Source organism: Aythya ferina (genome assembly GCF_964211825.1).
Source record: "Aythya ferina genome assembly, chromosome: 18".
In the NCBI taxonomy this organism is placed as follows: domain Eukaryota; kingdom Metazoa; phylum Chordata; class Aves; order Anseriformes; family Anatidae; genus Aythya; species Aythya ferina.
The window spans coordinates 3,509,125-3,526,532 of NC_140317.1; the positions used below are offsets into that span (position 1 = coordinate 3,509,125).

The following is a 17,408-nucleotide window of genomic DNA, read 5'->3' on the forward strand; positions in this document are numbered from 1 at the left end:
GCAGCCGAGAGCCGAGTGTGGCTGGCGGTGACCTGGGGGGGAAGAAAGGGGACACCCCCAGGGCTGGCAGTGACACAGGGGTTGGGGGGGAGGGACACTGGGGGACCCCCCAGCGCTGCCCCTTCCCCGCGCCCGCCCGGCCCGGCCCGGCTCGGCTCTGCCCATCCCTCCGGGGGGGCGTTTCCCGGTCCCTCCCCCTCCGTGCCATTGGCCTCGGCTCCCTCCCGTCCCTTCCCCTCCCCTCTCCCGGCTCGGCCGAACTTTGCCGCGGCCGGCACCGCACGTGGGGGCCCCGCTCCGAGCCCCCCACCCCGGCAGCGCTTCCCCGGCCGGCCCCGGGGGCGGCGGCAGCAGCACCACCAGCACCAGCAGCAGCAGCAGCAGCAGCATCCCTCCACCTTCCTTCTTCCTCCTCCTCCTCTTCCTCCCCCCTCAACGGGGGATGCCCCCCTTGAAGCGGCTCCGCGGCGAGCCCCGGGGGGCGGCGGGGATGCTGCGGGGCTCGGCCCCCCCCCGCTGTCGCTGTCGCCGCTGCTGAGCGCTGCGGGGCGGCGGCGGAGCATGGCCAGGGCGCCCGGCCGCCGCCCGGGGGGAGCATGGCCGGGAGCTCGGCGACAGCCCCCGCCGCCGAGCCGCTGCCCCGCAGCATCTTCAAGAAGTTCCTGGTGATGCTCTGCTCCCTCCTCATGTCCCTCTACGTCTTCTACTGCCTGGCCGACCGCTGCCAGACCCTGCCCGGACCCATCATCGCAGCCGGCGCCGCCTCGGAGGAGGAGGAAGGGGGCGGCGGGGGGTACCTGGGGGGCTCCGCCGAGCTGCCCCCCTGGCAGGCGGCTGCGGCGAGGAGGAAGCGGCTGCTGCAGCGGCTCAAGCAGCAGCAGCGGCGGCGGCGGCAGGAGGCGGCGGGGGCTGGCCCGGAGATGCTGCCCGGAGCCGGGGGGAGCCGCCCGGGGGGCTCCGGCGGCGGCGGGGGCAGCGCTGCGGGGACCCCCGGCACCCTGACATCGCTGCTGGGGGAAGGCAGCAAGCGGCTGCCGCAGGCCGTCATCATCGGCGTGAAGAAGGGGGGGACGCGGGCGCTGCTGGAGTTCCTGCGGGTGCACCCCGACGTGCGCGCCGTCGGCGCCGAGCCCCATTTCTTCGACCGCAACTACGAGCGGGGCCTCGCCTGGTACAGGTAGGGCACGGCACGGGACGGGGCTGGCAGCCGTGCCGCGGGGCCGGGCCGGGCCATGCCCAAGCCAGCACTGCCCCCCGCTGGCCGCCGAGCCTCCCGGCCCCTTCCCCCAGCCCCGACCCCAAGCCTTCCCCCGCTTCCCCCAGCTCCGCGTCCCCCCGGAGCCCGCTTCTCCCCTCCCCAGACCCCGCTCCCTGCTCGCCGCCACCCCGGTCCCCAAACCCCCGGTCCCCCCTCTCCCCCCGGTCCCCAGCCCCCTGTGTTGCTCCTGCCTGGGGCTGCTCCCCTCGCCCCGGGGATGTGAGGGGGATGCTGGGGTGTAGGAGAAAAGCCCCAAACCTCGGGTGTGTGGATTTTTGGGAAAACCGCTGGTAGCCCGAGTCCTAGCCGAGCCAACCCTTGCACAGCATCCTATTGCTGCCTCCTGCCACCCACAGCCTGCAGACACAGCCCCTAAAAGCACCTTTCCCATATTTCCCAGGCAAATGTTGCAGCAGCCCTGTTACGGGTAACCAAAGCTGTCAGTGCCAGGAGCACAATCCCTGTGTTCACCTGCCTTTAAAAAAAAAAAATGTAGCTGGGGTTCTTCTTTCAATTATCCAGTGTTTGGTTAAACCAAAGAAAGGTGTCCCTTTTAAAAGAAAGCAAACAGCGAGGCCAAGGAGCAGCGTTGTCATTATTGGTGTTCAGATGTTTTCCTCGCGTGTTTTAAAGTTAAGAGGAGCGCATGTTGGCAGATCTCTGCAGAAAGGATTGCTTGGGGCGCGGGAGAAGCTGCTCTTGTGCATAGTGTGTCTGTGTTTGTGGCTTTTGTGAATGCACAAGCAAAACGGGGAGGATTTGGGGTACCCCCAGAGATTGTTTTACTTTCAAGTTAAGCCCCACTACCAGCAGAGAAGGGAGGCTGATTTTGGCTCAGCTTGTGGTGACAGTACTGAAATGTGGAGTAGGATAGTACTGACAGTCCGAGTGTTTATGTAAAGTCTTAACACGTGGAAGCGATGAGCTTCCTTGTGTATCCGCCGGTGTCAGGAACGCGCCGGGTTTCTGCAGGCAGCAGTGTGGGTTCTCCGAGAGGAAAGATTTCCTTTTGTGTGGGCTGGAGCTGTCTACAGAATTATATTTTTAGTGCGCACTTATCCAATTTCCACATGCTGACCCTGTATCAGAGAGGAAACGTTTATAAGGAATCTGCAAACCTCAAGAACTTTAATCAAGCCTTGACTTTGAAAAATAAACACATGGCTTTCGGGTGGCATCTACTGAAATTTATGGTGGATATGCAGAAAAGCCCATTTATTGAGGATGCTCTTGAAGCCCTGGGGAGCAGGCAGGGGTGGGATAGCCCCGCTAGGGTCAGGAACCGGTGCCTGGGCGAGGAGAGCAGACCTAGACAGAGGAGGAGCCACGGGCATTTAGCGCATAGTGCGGTCCTCAGCACAGGGGATTTAATTTTCCAGAGGTTTGGTCTTGATCTTGCAGCTCTTACTCATTCGAGGTGCTGCCCTGCAGGCTGTTTGTATAATCATTATGTTTTAGCATTTGGTACATGAGTGCTCCCATTAATTGCTGCAGTTTGTTTGTGCTGGTATTTGATGTACTGGATTTCACCATTTTTTTATTAGCCCTGTGGAGGCTGAGGTACAGTGAATTCTTTGTATGGGATTATTCCTTTGAGACCTAATCTTGCCAGCTTTGCTTGTATGAGTAATCTTTGCTAACGCACACAGCCCCGTCGTGATGGCAGGGCTGTGGTGTCGGCCCGCTGGTAACCAGTGACCAGTAAATACTCAAAAAAAAAAAAAAAAAAAAAAAAAAAAAAAAAACCTCTCTCTTCCTCTCCCTTCATGGGTTTGTTGTAATCTTTGATGAGAGTTCAGTGCTGGGGAAATCGCCAGATGTTTGCCAGGGGTCCTGATTTCTTATCTTTGGCATCGGAGTCTTAGGTTTCACGTGCATTTCTGTTTCCCAGCAGTCAGACTAAACAGCATCATTACAAGGTATAAACACTTGGGTTTGCTTTCAGCGCCCGCAGGAAGCCGGCACGGGTGGCGAGCGCCCTGTTGAAGGGAACAAAATGCTCCTGGCTGTTTGCAGTGACACGGGTTGCTGGTTGGCACTGAGTGGTGTGGACTGGGATGGGGACCCTGGGCTTGGTCACAGGTCCCTGGGGAGCACGGGGCTGGGCTGTCACAGGGGTGCCACCTGCAGACATCGAGGCCATGGCTGTGGGGTCTTGGGCATGAAGGGGACCGCGGTTCCTCCTGAAAACAAAAGAGCGTCCCTGGTGCCAGCTGTGAGGTGCTGTGTGTGGTGCAGGATGACTGGGGTGATGAGCTTGGGCTGCAGCAGCAGCATGGTGTTGCTGAAACGCCGCGTAGATGGTGGTGCCTGGAGGTGGATGAAGGTGGGAGCTTGGCTCGGGGAAGTCCCGGGGTGCCCCAGTGCACAAAAGCAATGGACAGCGCCGTCCGTTAATCAAGTGGAATAATCGCTTGCCTTTTAGCTGGCATTGTGTCTGGGCAGGAAGGCAGCTGTCCTACAGAGAGGCTGATTTTAAAAAAACAATCTGAGTGATTTAATTTGGTAAGTGTGACACCTCCGTGCTTGTGTGTGGGTTGAATATCAAGGGAAGCTGTGCACCAAAAGCAGCTTTCTCCGTTTCGGGGTTGCGAGTCTCTTATTCGTACAGGGACAAAAGGAGGGAGGGGGCAGCCCACAATGCTCTCATTGACTTCCCAGCACAGAAATCACTGCTTCAGCGCTGAACAAGGCTATTGAGCTCCCAGAGTTCAATAGCAGGTGAGCATGTGTTTTAACAGTGTTCAGCTGCCATCCCCCACCCCGAGTACGGCTGTATACAGCCTGGGGACAACTCCAGAATGGGGGCTAATCCAGTCAAGTGGGAAAAAAAAAAAAAAAAAAGGCTGGAATAAAAACAAAATCTGTGTTTGTGGGTGATATTGCGAGTCTGGCTGGTTCCCTCTGATCCTTTGTTAGTCTCGTGCTGATTGAGCTGCCTGTTGGAATGTCATTAGACTGTCAGTCACCCCAGGAACATTTATTTCATATGTTTTAATCTCCCTGCCTCTGCAGCACCAGTGCCAACTCCACCAGAGCGAAGCCAAGCTAATGTCATTAGATTACACCCGATCCAGGGGGAGATGAAAGGTGCTTCAAAGTTACCCCGTCAGGTTGGGAGTTTAAGCATCGCTCCTCCCTGGTGCTCCCAGAGCTGGGGAGTTCTCTGTCTCCTAATTAATGTCCTCTGGGGATTTTTCTCCAAGGCTTTTTTTTTTTTTTCCCTTCATTTTTTTAGTCTAGGCAACCAGTGATGTTTCTGAGTCAAAGGGAACAGAGAATGTGTCAGAAGAGGTCTGGGATGGAGGACAAGGAGGTTTGTTTGAGAGCAGGGGGGAGCAGCTTAGAGCAGCTGCTTGCAGCTGCATCCCACCTTCTGGTGTACTTTCCCAGCCTCGAGTCACAGTGAAATCAGAGCCCAGGGGACGGAGGAGTTGGACCACTCCTGCAGTGGTGGATGGCCTGGAGGTCCAGGGGGCTTTGTGGTCCCCGTAATTCAGCAGCACCATCTGGGAGTGCTTTGTACTCCTGGAAGTGAGCAGGGGAGCGTGGGCACAGGGCACAAAAGGGCATGGGTGGTGGCAGAGAAGACTTTGGGGAGCGAGTACAGTTCATGAACGGCAGAAAGGAGAAAGGACCTTGATGCAAACATCTGTGGGAGGATGCTGCTGTAGCAATAGTCACCTTGGAGTGATCTTATCACCCAGCTTTGCAGCCTCTGCAAGGAGCACCAGGTCTTTGGTGGGGCATTCAGAATGTGCCCTGCCCAGGACGTGGCTTGTGCCATTCAATACCGAGTTTGAGTTGTTTTGGTTTTCTGCTCCCTGGTAGGTGCACGCCTGCTTGTAAGCAGTTCTGGTTGAGCAACGCCTCCTCCTTGTCCTGAGAACATCGCGTCTCCCAAACACATCTGAATTTCTAATAGCGTTGGGCGCAGCCTGCAGCAGTTTCTCTGAAAATTGCAGCCTTGGACAACCACATGCTAAAGATGATCAAGGTCCTTGTTTATTTATTAACTGTGTAATCAGATATCTTGTACTGAGTTCATTGTGCCAGGTGCTGTATAAAAAAGGAACAAAAGATGGTGTTGGCCCCAAAGCACAGATAATTCAGTGTAAACAACAGGTGGAGATAGGCTGAGACAGGCGCAAAGACAGGGTTGGTCTCCTGGCCAAGGGGTTGTTATAAAAGGACAGTAACTGGTTCTGATGCTCACGTGCTTTGCCGCTGCCTTTGGGGGGGGGGTGGGATCTGGACTCAGATACTCCAGGACATTTTGCTAAAGGTTTGAAATAGTTTGAAGGTTGCGCTCTATGGCTTGGCTGATGTCTTGGTGTGCCTCAGTTTGCCCATCTGTAAAATGGAAGGGATGTCACTGCCTTGTGTCTGTGATACCTCTTTCCAGAGATAAGGTGGTATTTAGGCTCTGAGCTTCTTGTGTTATTCTGTGGGTTAAACACCACTCCAAGAAGAAGAAGCCAACCGGCCCTGCCGGCAGAGGTCCTGAAGCCTGAATAGAGCCACGTTTTGGGCCAGGTTCACTGGTAGGTCCCAGCTTTTCTCTGTCCAGCCAGTGACTGTCACCTTCTGCGCTGCGTTTGGCCAGCAGGACAGAGATGGGCTTGTGCCCTCGTGCACAGCACCAGTGAGCCCACACCTCCAGTGCCGAGTTCAGATTCAGGCCCCTCAGCACCAGAAGGGCACTGAGCTGCTCGGGCCTGGGCAGAGGACAGTGGCGCAGCCATGAAGGGGCTGGCAGAGAGGAGCTGGGGGAGCCACTGGGGGAAATGGGGCGGCTCGGTCTGGAGAGGAGGCTGAGGGCAGGCCTCACAGACCTCAGGTGGCAAGTGGAGGGAAGCAAGGGCACAGCCTCAAGGTGTGCCAGCGGTGAGTTACATCAGATATCAGGGAGAATTTCTTCATGGACAGGGTGGGAAAGCGCTGGAAGGGGCTGCCCAGGGAAGCAGTGGGGTTCCTATTGCTGGAGGTGTTTACAAGACATGGTGTGGTGCTGGGATGCTGTAGGTCAGGCTGATGTTTGGGCTTGATGACCTCGAAGGCCTTTTCCGACCAAGGTGGTACCATGACTTTGAGGTGATGAGGGCACCAGGGAGGCAGCTACAGAGGGACCTTTGCCTGCCACAAGTGTCTTTAAGTGTCTTCATCCCCACTAATCTCATGGTTTAGGAGCTTTAGGACAGCCTCTGCTCGCCATCCCCTCGCAGCAAGGTGGAGTGCCATCTAGTGTACATGCCTGATGGCACCGTCTGGACGTGGCATCCCAGTGACATCGAAGTGCAAAGAGCTGGGGCTGGGCTCTTTCCCCTCTTATTCCTTAAATAAACCCCAAAGTGTTGTTATTTTTGGTGGTGCTTTTAGGTGTTTTGCATCCATATGTATCACTTCTGTTTTCTGGTCGGGGAGAAGTTCATTTCTAGGGTCTGTGTCCATTCCTGATAATGGGATGAGTTCCCCAGTTGGCATATGGGGAGAAGTCAACCCCATTCCCATCAGCAAGCATCAAAATAAATAATTAATGTTCTACTGGACTCTTTTCTCTGCAGATCCTATGGTCTACGTGAGGAAGTTCAGAAGTCTGTAGGCCCTGTCCTCCTCCTCAGCACAGCTTCACGCCCTGGTCCCTGGTCACAGGAGGCTGGAGGGGGATGGCACTGTCCTCATCCACCCCATGGCTCTGCCCAAGCCCTGGGGTGCTTGGGTCTCCTTGCAGCTGGGTCTCCCCCAACCCTGCCTGCTGGTGCTGAGCAATCTTGAAAATATGGCCTCAACTGTCCAAGATTTTGTCAGTTAAATTCATAGAGCTGTGCCTCGTGAAAAGCAGTGTGAGGCTCCAGCTGGCTGGGGCTGGAGCCCATTTATGGCAAAAACTGCGATGCTCTTCTGAGAAGCAGCGAATTCATCCTGCTTATAAATCGCAAGTCCTCCTTTGAGGTCAGATCCTGCAAATCCCAGCCCAGCGGGCTGCCCTCCCTCCTGCCATCAACTCCGCTGCCTTCGGGGGCTCCTGGCAGTAATTAGGCTGGGTCTGGGGTGCGGGACTGCTGTGCTGTCCCCACCAATGTACCCGCTGACCGCAGCCCAGCTAGGGTTTCACCCCGACCTTTTGAAGTCTCTAATAAGAGCAGTTGGGTCTGGGGAGGGGGAAGGGAGCTGGGCCCTTTCCAAAGAGTTCAGAGCAACGAACAAGTGATCAGCAAACCTGAGAATAACCCCCCCCGTGCTCCCTCCCTGACGTCTGCATTAAAACTCCTGAGCTGCTAATTACGCTTTTCCCCTGGAGAGCATTGAGGTAACCCAAACTGCCTGCGCAGTGAAACAGAAGAGGCTGGCGAGGGGGAACAGGGGCCGTTGTTGTGGCCATAAATCTCTGCAAATTCTCATTACGCGCAGGTATTAGGGAAGGGAAGCAGATTAGGTTGCAGCTAGAGTTACGTTCCTAGGGCTGGAGGTTGTGGTTCTTACCCTGTTACAGAGCCCTGTTGGGTCAGTGGAGCTGCTTATGCAGGGTCTGTAGGACCAGGGCCACCCCGGTGTCCTGGCTGCTGTCCCTGCACAGCCCCCTGCCTGGGAAGCTCAGGTTTTTGTGGTTTGGAGTCAAACACGCTCACCCCAAGCTGCACCCAGCTGAACCCGCATGATTCCCCAAGGGGTGCGTTAGCAGGACGGCGTCCACAGCAGGAACAGAAACGGAGATGCTCAAGGAAGTGAATTATTCTTGGTGTTTCTTTCATCAAACACAATTCTGCAGGAGGAAATCTCTCAGCAGAAGTAATCACTGCTGCCCTTTGTGCATGGCAAGCCCATCCTTCTCGCTTCCTGGAGGAGATTCATGACCTGCTCTTTCTGTTCCAACGCCATCTCTTTCGGAGATAAAGCTCCCCACTGGAACTCCCCTGGACTTAGGGCTGCTGCCCGCTTTCTCATGGGAGATGGAAGAGACGCTGGGTGTAAAACCTCACGTGGGTGCCATCCCCTCTAGAGAGCAGCTTCAGCTGGGTCCCACGGAGCCACCTCCTGGAGCAGTGTCCCCTGCCCTGGCCAGTGTCTGGGAGCAGTCATGTCCGCAGCCTTCCCCTGGTGAGAGACCTTTAGCTTCCAACGCGGCTCCACTGTCTGAAGCTGCTCAGTTTTTATTATTATTTTTTCCTCTGGCAGGACATTTCTCTGCTGAAAATTTCAAAAAGTCAGGGTGATTTGTTCTGACATTTCCAGCTGGAAAAGGGCACCCTCCCGGAGCCCATGCTTGCTAGGGGAGCCTTTTATTGGAAAATATCAAAACCAATTGTTTTGACTTCTGTGTTTATCTGATGGTCTATATGAGTGTGTGCATTCACACGTGCATCTTTGGGCTCCAAAATGTTGCATTTTGTCATTAACGTTTCATTTTCACTTTCATGTTATTGTATTGTAACATTTAGCAACATAGATGAGCATCTTTCAACATTAGTGAAATGCCTTCGCACTGTCTGACCTGAGCAGTTTGGGAAGCCCTTTTCTGGGGAGAAATCCCCATGTTTCAGCTCAAGGTAAAACAAGTGAGGAGGCACCTGGATTTTCCACTGCAGGGAAGCCCTGTGTCCTGACCCCTGCAGCACAGGATCAGTGAGAGAAGGTCCCTGCTTCGCATCGCAACAGGCTTTGGGAAGCTCCCTCAACCTGGCTGAGTGATGTTGAGCAAAGGCCAGGTCTGTCCCAAGCCTCGATTTCCCTGTCTGTGGAAGGGGCTTACTCACAGAATACCAAGATCTTCACTAAAGCTGCTCAGCCTCAGCACTGCATTCACAATGTGCCATGATGCCGCCTTGCCTGCCTTCTCTGGGCTCTGCCTCCCACAGGGAGTCCACAGGGAGGGACTCAGAGAGAAGTGATTTAGTGGGGTGTGCATGCCTGGGAGCCCCCAAAAGGGCCAAGAAGGGGAAAGGACTTCCCAGCCTAACCCGTATGCAGAGCACAGCTGTTAAATGAGTCTGACCAGCTCCAGCACCATGGGTGTGGGCACAATCCCTCCTGGTGGGATGTGGGCAGCAGCCCCACGTGAGCACCCAGCAAGCAAAGCCTTTGGGTGTGGATTTCAGGGGCAGTGATGGAGCCATGCAGCAGCCATCAGCCTCCCCTCGGCTGCGTTGGCCAAACCCAGCAGCATTGCAAAAGCCCAAGGCTGGGTGAAGGAGCCTGTGTGACCTGCTCCTAGGGGCTCTCTGGGACATCAGGGACAGTTGGGTAGAGGAGTCCGGACATCTCAAGGAGGTATAGGACAGCGGGTTGCTCACCTGCTTTGCTCCACAGCTAGTAGGAGCCTCACTTGCTCCCCCTTGCTCCAGGTGTAATTTAAACCCTGCTATCCATCTTCTAGGAATCTGGCTTGGACTTTCCCCCAATAACAGCCAGCTGTGAGGGATGGAGGTGTTGAGGAGGTGACAGTCACCCAGTCCTCCTGAGGGATGTGAGCAATGGGGCCCTGGAGCCCATCAGAGGGATGGGGGCAGCAGATGACGTGCAGGGCTCCCAGCTGAGCTCCAAAGCCCTGGCAGCCTCAGGAAGAGCTGCCTGGAGACCCCCAGCCTCATGTTGGAGTTGGGTTTCCTCTTCAGAGGGTGTTTCTGTAGGGATGCAGGAGAGAGGTGAGAGGGGCCACCACATAGCACCTCAGCTTGGGTTCCTTCCTCCCCCTCCATCCAGATTCACCTTGGTGCCTGTGCCTGGGGTGCTGGTTCTCCCTGAAGGCACCGATTGTCCTGCTGGCCACCCACCGATTGCCTCACGGCCACCCTGCCCTGCCAGGAACCAGACTGAGCCTTCCCTTTCCTATACACATCCCCACTACAAAGCCAGGTTTATCAGACCAATGAGTTTTGCAGACTCACGGCAGTCTGTCTGTCTGTCTGCATCTCACTGTAGCCGATCCCATCATCCACACACTGCGGCTCCTATTTTCAGAGTGAGTCCTTCCAGCCCGAGTTCTGCACTGCTGACTTGGGCACAGCCCCCCTGCCATGGGTTTCCAGGAATGCCATCCTGAACATCTCCTGCTCAGCAAATCGTAGCCATCATATGTTTAGGGGAAAAATTGGATTTGCCTCGTAATCTAATCAATGTTAAATAACAGTAATTCTAACTCCGCGGCTCTATGTTTAAAGTGCAGTTGGTCTCCGGGGATCATCGGAGTTATTTAATCTAATGAAATCACCATTACTGGCTAATGAGGGTGCACCACGGGGATGCCTTTCCCGTGAAAGAAAGCAATGGTTAAATAATTGGCAGCCAGGGCCGAGCATTCAGCGGGGGAAACTGGGCAGGGTGCAGCAAGATGAAGGGTTTACCTGGCAGGGACCCGGAGCTCTTTTGCTGCCTCTCTGACGTCCTCCCAATGGCAAGTGTCGTTTCTCGAGCAATGTCATGGTAAGCAGGTTCCTCATGTCCCCCTGGCAGCCCTGGGACACACTGGTGCCACTTTTTCCCTTTTTCTGGCCCAGGCAGGAGTTACATTTTTTAACACCTCAATATATCCTCCTGCATTGTGCTAACTCCAGCAGGTTGCTCTCTGCATTGGCTTTCCCTGTTGTGGTCCAGACAGTTTGGCCATTTTAAAAACATTTTCCCCAAAACTTTCCATACTTTTTCATTAAGTGGTGCTTCTTTATCTCCTCTTAGAGGGAGACAGGATGTGTTCAGGGCCATTTCTGAGCAGCCCCGTCAGTTCAGTACCTGCAGTCCAGGCCTAGACGCATGCAGCCAGTGGCTCTCCTACGCACTGAACGCATTGCGTGCAGATAAATTGGAGTTAGGGCAGCAGCGGCCAGGGACTGTGCTGCTGTCAAATGTCAGCGTGGCTGCATCCCGCGTAACCAGGGGAGTGTTCCTTCCCCGTAGCGTGTGCTCTAATTTCCCATTATGATTTCTTTAATAAGACTGATACTTACTGTACATCGCTCATTTGCTGCTAAAATGGGAACCATTAGAGCAATAAGTGGCAATTACCTCCTGAGCGCGTGAACTGAGCGCGGTGCCTCCCCGAATGAGGGGGCTGAGCCCTGCCTTCTCAGAGCAAACGCCCACAAGCTTCACAAAGCTGCAGGGCAGCTCATTCGGGACAGCTGCAGTGCCCACAGGAGGGTGCCCGGCAGCCTCCAGGTGCAGGATCGCACCCCACGTCTGCTGGGAGCAGAAGCATCTGGCTTGCTGGCGGCAGCTGATGGAGATGAGGAGGAGTTGTGGCTCTGCACATGCTGCTGAGCTACCTGGGGATGTGGGCCCCGTCCTCTGAGCAGCTCGTCCCCAGTGAGTGGCTTTTCCTTGCAATGCAGTTTCCATGCTGAAAGTTTATAAAAAGAAGAAAAGAAAACAAACAAACAAACAAAACAGGGACATATCTGGTAATTTACTCATGTTAAGTGCTCCTAAAATCCCATCTGTGCTGCACAATAGCATGCCGGAGGTCTCTGGAGGAGCGGGTGCTCCAGTGAGGATTTGGTGTGGAGATGCTGGGGCACGGGAGAGTTTTTGGAGCAGGGCTCCTGGGTGCTGTGGGCAGCCCCCAGCCGGGCCGGCTGCAGTCATTACACACAGCCCTTCCACGCCGCCTTCCTTCCTCGCATGCTATCTGGTGTCATTAAGATATCAAGTTCATTTAGGTACATCCACATTGGCAGTTTAATTATGTCTGGGTACTACTCTGTATTTTATTCATGGACTATCTGGGGGCGGTTGTCAAACACAAGCCCAGGAGATAAAGGTTTGGTGGCTGCAGAATGCTAATGTCCTGCTGGCTCCCCTTTGACAAATACACATGCCAGTTATTACCAAACTGATTATTTCATTCATTAACACCACATACATCAGCTCCCTTCACCCGGTATTATTGTATACATTCATCTTTTCATAAACAATTACCTGACAAGGTTGGGAAAGGCAAGTACTGGGGAATTAATGCTCTGATGGGAATTTCCTGGCGTGGGTTCGTAACAAGGTGCGGGGGGTGTGTGGAGTGCCCCGTTAGCGTGATCGCTTCATTAATCAAATTAGGGACAATAGCACATCACATGTGCGCCCTGCCTCCCGACAATACCGGCCCTGCTCGCATCGGGCTCCGTGTCCACGTCGCAGAGATGGGGATGTGAAATGAAAGCCAGGGGACCCAGTGGGAAGGCTCAGAAACATCCCCTGTGACCGGACTGTGGTGTGCAGTTCTCATCTGCCCTTTTCTTTTTATCGGTGCTGTTACTGTCCCGAGGGACATTTGCATGAGAACAGTTCTTTGTTTGTTGTTTGTGCCTGCTTTCCGGGCTACTTTCCTGCTGCAACCCTCCAGGACAGCCTGAGCAGTGGTTCTGCAATGAGCAAGGCACCACGAACCACCTGAAGGCACCACGAACCATCTGGGGAACAAAACTCTCAGGTCTTCTTTCTACATTTTTTTACTGTAAAAGGCTAGTGATGGAGAAAAAACGTACAGGGAGACATTAGAAGTGAAACATAACCAAACCCATGAAATGAGCAGTTCCTGCAGCTTCCTTGGAGAGAGTGGAGAGACCCAGCAGAGAGGAATAGCATCCCTGGAGGTGCTCAAAAGGCGTGTAGAAGCAGTGCTTAGGGACATGTGTCAGTGGTAGGCTTGGCAGTGCTCAGTTAGAGGTTGGACTTGATGAACTTAGAGGTCTTTTCCCACCTAAGTGATTCCGTGCTTCCATGAGTCTGACTCTGCCATCACTTGCCCAGCTGGAGGTGGCTCTGCCACAGGTTGTGACCCTGAGCTCTGCATCCAGCATTAACCACAGTGAATCAGAGCTGGAGCACTTGAACACAGCCCATGTGGGTTCAGCGTGTCGTTGGGCCCATATTTATTTCTTTAAATACATTGGACCCTCAGCTGTGTCCACCAGAAAGCTCGTTCTCCCTGCTACTTAGGAGGAGCAGCTGCAGGAGGCCACCAAGCCAGCCGGAATCAATTCAGCTTTTCACTTGGGCAGACATGCCTGGGAAGCAGTGCTTCAGGGGTCGCACTCCTGCACTGCTCCAGCACAGGATTTGCAGACTAAATAAAGGATCCGAGTGAGATTTAAGTGCCTAACTCCCCTAGCCCCCTTTGAAAAAAGACCCAGTGGGATAACTAAGAAGCTTTTGTGAAAAGCATTAATCCTCCTTGCTATCTCCTTGCATCTCTTTGATCACGCTTCAAAATCTTCATCTCCAGGGGTCCTGGCTGGGCTTTCTGAAGTGGCTGCAGAGCAGACGAAGGGCTGTGCTGGGAAGGAGGTGGCTCCTGCTGAGCAGCCTCTGAGCGTTTCTGTGGGACGAGGGCTGCGGGTGCTGAGGGAGCTGACCTGAAACCTCCAGCCCCATTCAGTTCGGTGCCAAGAGGGGAAGAGGAGACTTTAATGGCCTGGATCCAAATGAGTCAAGTTGGCTCATAAAACACAGGTCACTAATTGGTTTTATTTTCATCCATTCATATTTTGTCAATCCCCATTATTATTATTACTATTATTATTACTATTATTATTATTATTATTACTATTACTATTATTATTATTACTATTATGATTATTACTATTATTTGTTTTACATTAATGACCTCAATTGTCTCTCAGAAACCTCAGCGTCACACTGATGCCCAAGTGATACCCTCTGCATCCCTTCTCTGCCCCTGTGGGGGATGTGGAGGGAGCCTGGGGCGAACACCCGGACTCACCTCAGGTGGGCTCCAGCTCTGCCTCTTCCCCCCACTTGCTGCATGATGCGCTCATGAAATGTAGATCTGCAATCAGCTGAACATTCCTGAAATAAGTCAGATGGCTTTATTTGATACCGGGTGAGACAGTGATGCATTCCCTGGGAGGAGGTGGAATAGCTGAGCATAGAAAAGAGCTCTTAATGCACAACCTTTTGAGCTGTGGCTAAAATCCCTTAATAGACTGTGGGGCTGGAGGAGGCCCGGGTTAGATTGCTCTGCACGGTTTCTCCAGCACTGGCCCCTGCCTTGCCCAGAACTTGCAAATCAGGCTACGAGGAACCTTTTTAAGCTTTCTATTTTCTGGAGACTTTTGCCCTCTTTGCACTTGACTGCTTTGCTCCAGGAATGAAAGTAGGCAGCCCTTTCCTAGCCATTAAAGTTTCATTTAGCAAAAGGACAAAGAATTGGCACGGGAAGGATGAAGAATGACTGCAAGGGTAAACTTGTGTGACTCCATATATTTTAGATCATAGCCTGAGGTCAGTCTCTCTATTTTATAATACAGATAAAGGATTTTTTGGCCTTGCAGCAGGAGGAAATGTGTGGTGATATATAAAGAAGTCACTTCTCAGCATAATTTAAGAAACAACCTCTGTTCTCAAAAGCAGGGGTCCTTCCAGGTGTCTGGCTCTCTCATAAAGCTCACGCACAAATATACCTGCAGTGTCTCCAGCAGTAATGAGAACATCACAGTACGGTCCAAAACCAAATCATCGCTACCAAGTGCCTTAGGACTCCACCACAGCATCTTGGGGGATGCTTTTACCTCCATGAGAGCGCACCTTATCCCCCATTACACTGCTGCCATTGGGAGCTGAACAGCCCAGCACCTTGGTGCTGTGCCCTGCGGATTCACTGCAGCACGGAGGACAGCCTTGTCCCTGCTGTGAGAGCCCGCAGGGCCCTCAGCCCCCATTCTCTTCCCATTTCAGGTATTACCAACGAATCTCAGGCTTTGGCCGCTCTAGTGCAGCTGCTTCAGTTCGGGCACTCACTGGGTGCTGATTTTGGTCTCTGAAACATGAAGGGACTCCCCCTCCAAAGGGAAGGAGGATGGAGAACACCTCTTTTTTTTTTTTTTTTTTTCCCCAAATCACTCCTATTCAGTGATTTTCCACATCCCTCCAATTTGCAGACATCATTCCATCCTCCTTCACGTTGCCTGCAGCTTCCCAACCGCACCCACAGTCCTGAAACCAGTTCCTTGACCCAGCTCCTCTCCTATCCAAGAGATTCCCAGGGATGCTCTGCAGACCCACAGCACCCGATCCCACCAGCCTCACTGCACTGACCCTGCAGGCTTATTTTCAAACGCTATCTGTAACGCACGGCGACGTTTTCTGGGCCATTTCGTTCCCATGAAGAATGCGTGCGCTGCTGTGAGCGTGCATGTCTGAAGTGTGTTTGTGTCGAAGAAAAATGAGGCAGACATGGAAAACAAGCAAATCACATTATATATTGCAGGCAATAATGTAGCTCCCAGGGGACAGAGATAATGCAGTGAAAGACAAAGGAACAATAGACTTTGCTGGCCTGAGTGCTCGCTTGATTGTGGCTTTGCTGGAATTATCCCCGACTTCCTCAGTGCCAGCCTCAGGGCTGCTCGGGGACTGGGACACGGTGTGGAGCAGTGAATGGCATGGTTTGGGAGCTGCCATCCTACCTGCTGCTTTGTGGGGCTGTCTTGCTCTGCACAGGCGTCCCGCAGCACAGAGGATGGATATGGATTATGGCAAAGCTGGCTGTGATTTTGGTGGTTTGGAGAAATATGCTTTGGGCTTGGGGCGGCAGCACAGGTGGCTGTGCCGTCAGCAGCAGGGGTGCCCTGCATTTGAGGTGTTTGAGATCCCCAAAGTTCTCTCTGCAGAGGCCACCACTGCTTTGAGATGTGTTTCAACTTCCCCCTTTTTTCCTTTCCTTCTTTCTTTCCTTCTTTTCTCCTGTTCTCTTGTTCTCCTTCTTCTTTCTTGTTCCCTTCTTCCTTCCTTATTTTTCCTTTTTCATCATCATCTTCCTTTTCTTTTTTCTTTTCCCTTATTTCTTTCTCTCTCTCTCTCCCCTCTGCTTTTCCTTTCTGTCTGCCTGTCTGTCTTTCCATCTTTTTTAGACCTCAGCAAATTCCAGGAAGGCATCAGTTGTCTTTAACACCCAAAGGAAAAATCGAAGGGAAGGGTTCAATTACTCACATGAAAAATGAGTCTCCTAACCGAGGTCTATCCATTTGCTAGTTGTGCTTGTTTTAAAACTGAATTATAGAGACTGCACATTTTTCTGGAGACAAATGCATTAATTTTTCTCAAAACAGACAAGAGGGAAGCAGAGGGAAAATAAGATAATAAGAGTTTCCACAGTGATTTATAAGCCTTTGTGAAAAATAATGGGGGAGGCTGCAGCGTGCACTGGCGGCCGGGGGGAAGGGGCGGCGGTGGCAGGGACGACTGCAAGGGAAACTGCCAGAAGTCCAAGCGAGGTGTTGGTTTTAGATGATATAAGATCGCTTTACGTCTCTAGCCGGCTTGAAAAATCTCTCCTTCTCTCCCTCTGTATATACACATGAAATATATGCCATACGATGCACTTAAAATCAGCCCGAGCGATACTGTTTATACAGGAAAGGATTGTGTTTCTTGCCGACCTCTCCCCAGCCCTCCCTCTTCTGCTGAAGGATAAACTGGGACCTTCAGAAAACAAAGTAGAGGCTGCGATTTTTAGCAGATTTGCTCTCGCATGTATTTATACAGGGCAGGCAAGCCCTTCCCCAGGGCCAGCTGCCTGTGCTCTCGGGCAGAGAGCAGTGGGGTCGAGTTTATTTTTTTTGTTATCTGCTCACTTTGTTTTGATTTACATACTGAAAGAGATATTTTTATGATAGCGAATAGCAAATTGGGTTTCTTTATTGCTCGTGAGAGCTGTTTTACAAAATTGGACTATTTATGTAGTTTGCTGATTGCAGCGTAGTTCCAGTTTTAGTGTCTAACCATAGTGAATAAAAGGAATTATAGGGAAATGTGCTTTTTAAAAACGACCAGCTTTTCTGAAATACAATGTAACTGGTAGCTTCTTCCTGAAAAGATGCTGGGGTCATCAGCAGCTCCAAGGAAATCTTACAGCTTGACCAAATAAAGGTTTTTGGGGTGAACTCAAAACCGCTGGAAGTGGTTTTGGACAGCATTTTCCTATGGGTGTAATTCCTGGGAAATCCATCCGGGAGGCCAGCAGCTACCACAGCTGTAGTGCCCGTGCCCGTGCCTCCCTCCAGTTACTTACAGGAAGGACTGAACGAATTTATTCCCCGTTGGTTTCTGAGTAGAAAATCCCGTGGTGTTCACAGGGATATGAGAACAGAGAGGCTGAAAGTGATGCTTGAAAGCAAAACCCAAATCTCTTCCAGGGCAGATG

The 17,408-nt window shown here is 52.8% G+C and overlaps 1 protein-coding gene across 1 annotated transcript in view; it reads left to right on the forward strand.

Annotated features, from left to right (window-relative positions):
• Positions 1-286: 286 nt before the first annotated feature.
• HS3ST3A1 (heparan sulfate-glucosamine 3-sulfotransferase 3A1) overlaps positions 287-17,408 on the forward strand; it is a 29,982-nt gene continuing 12,860 nt past the window's right edge. Inside the window, exon 1 of the mRNA XM_084492028.1 lies at positions 287-1,177. Coding sequence (XP_084348154.1) covers positions 597-1,177 — 581 coding nt within the window. The 5' untranslated portion in view covers positions 287-596. The remainder of the gene's footprint in view (positions 1,178-17,408) is intronic.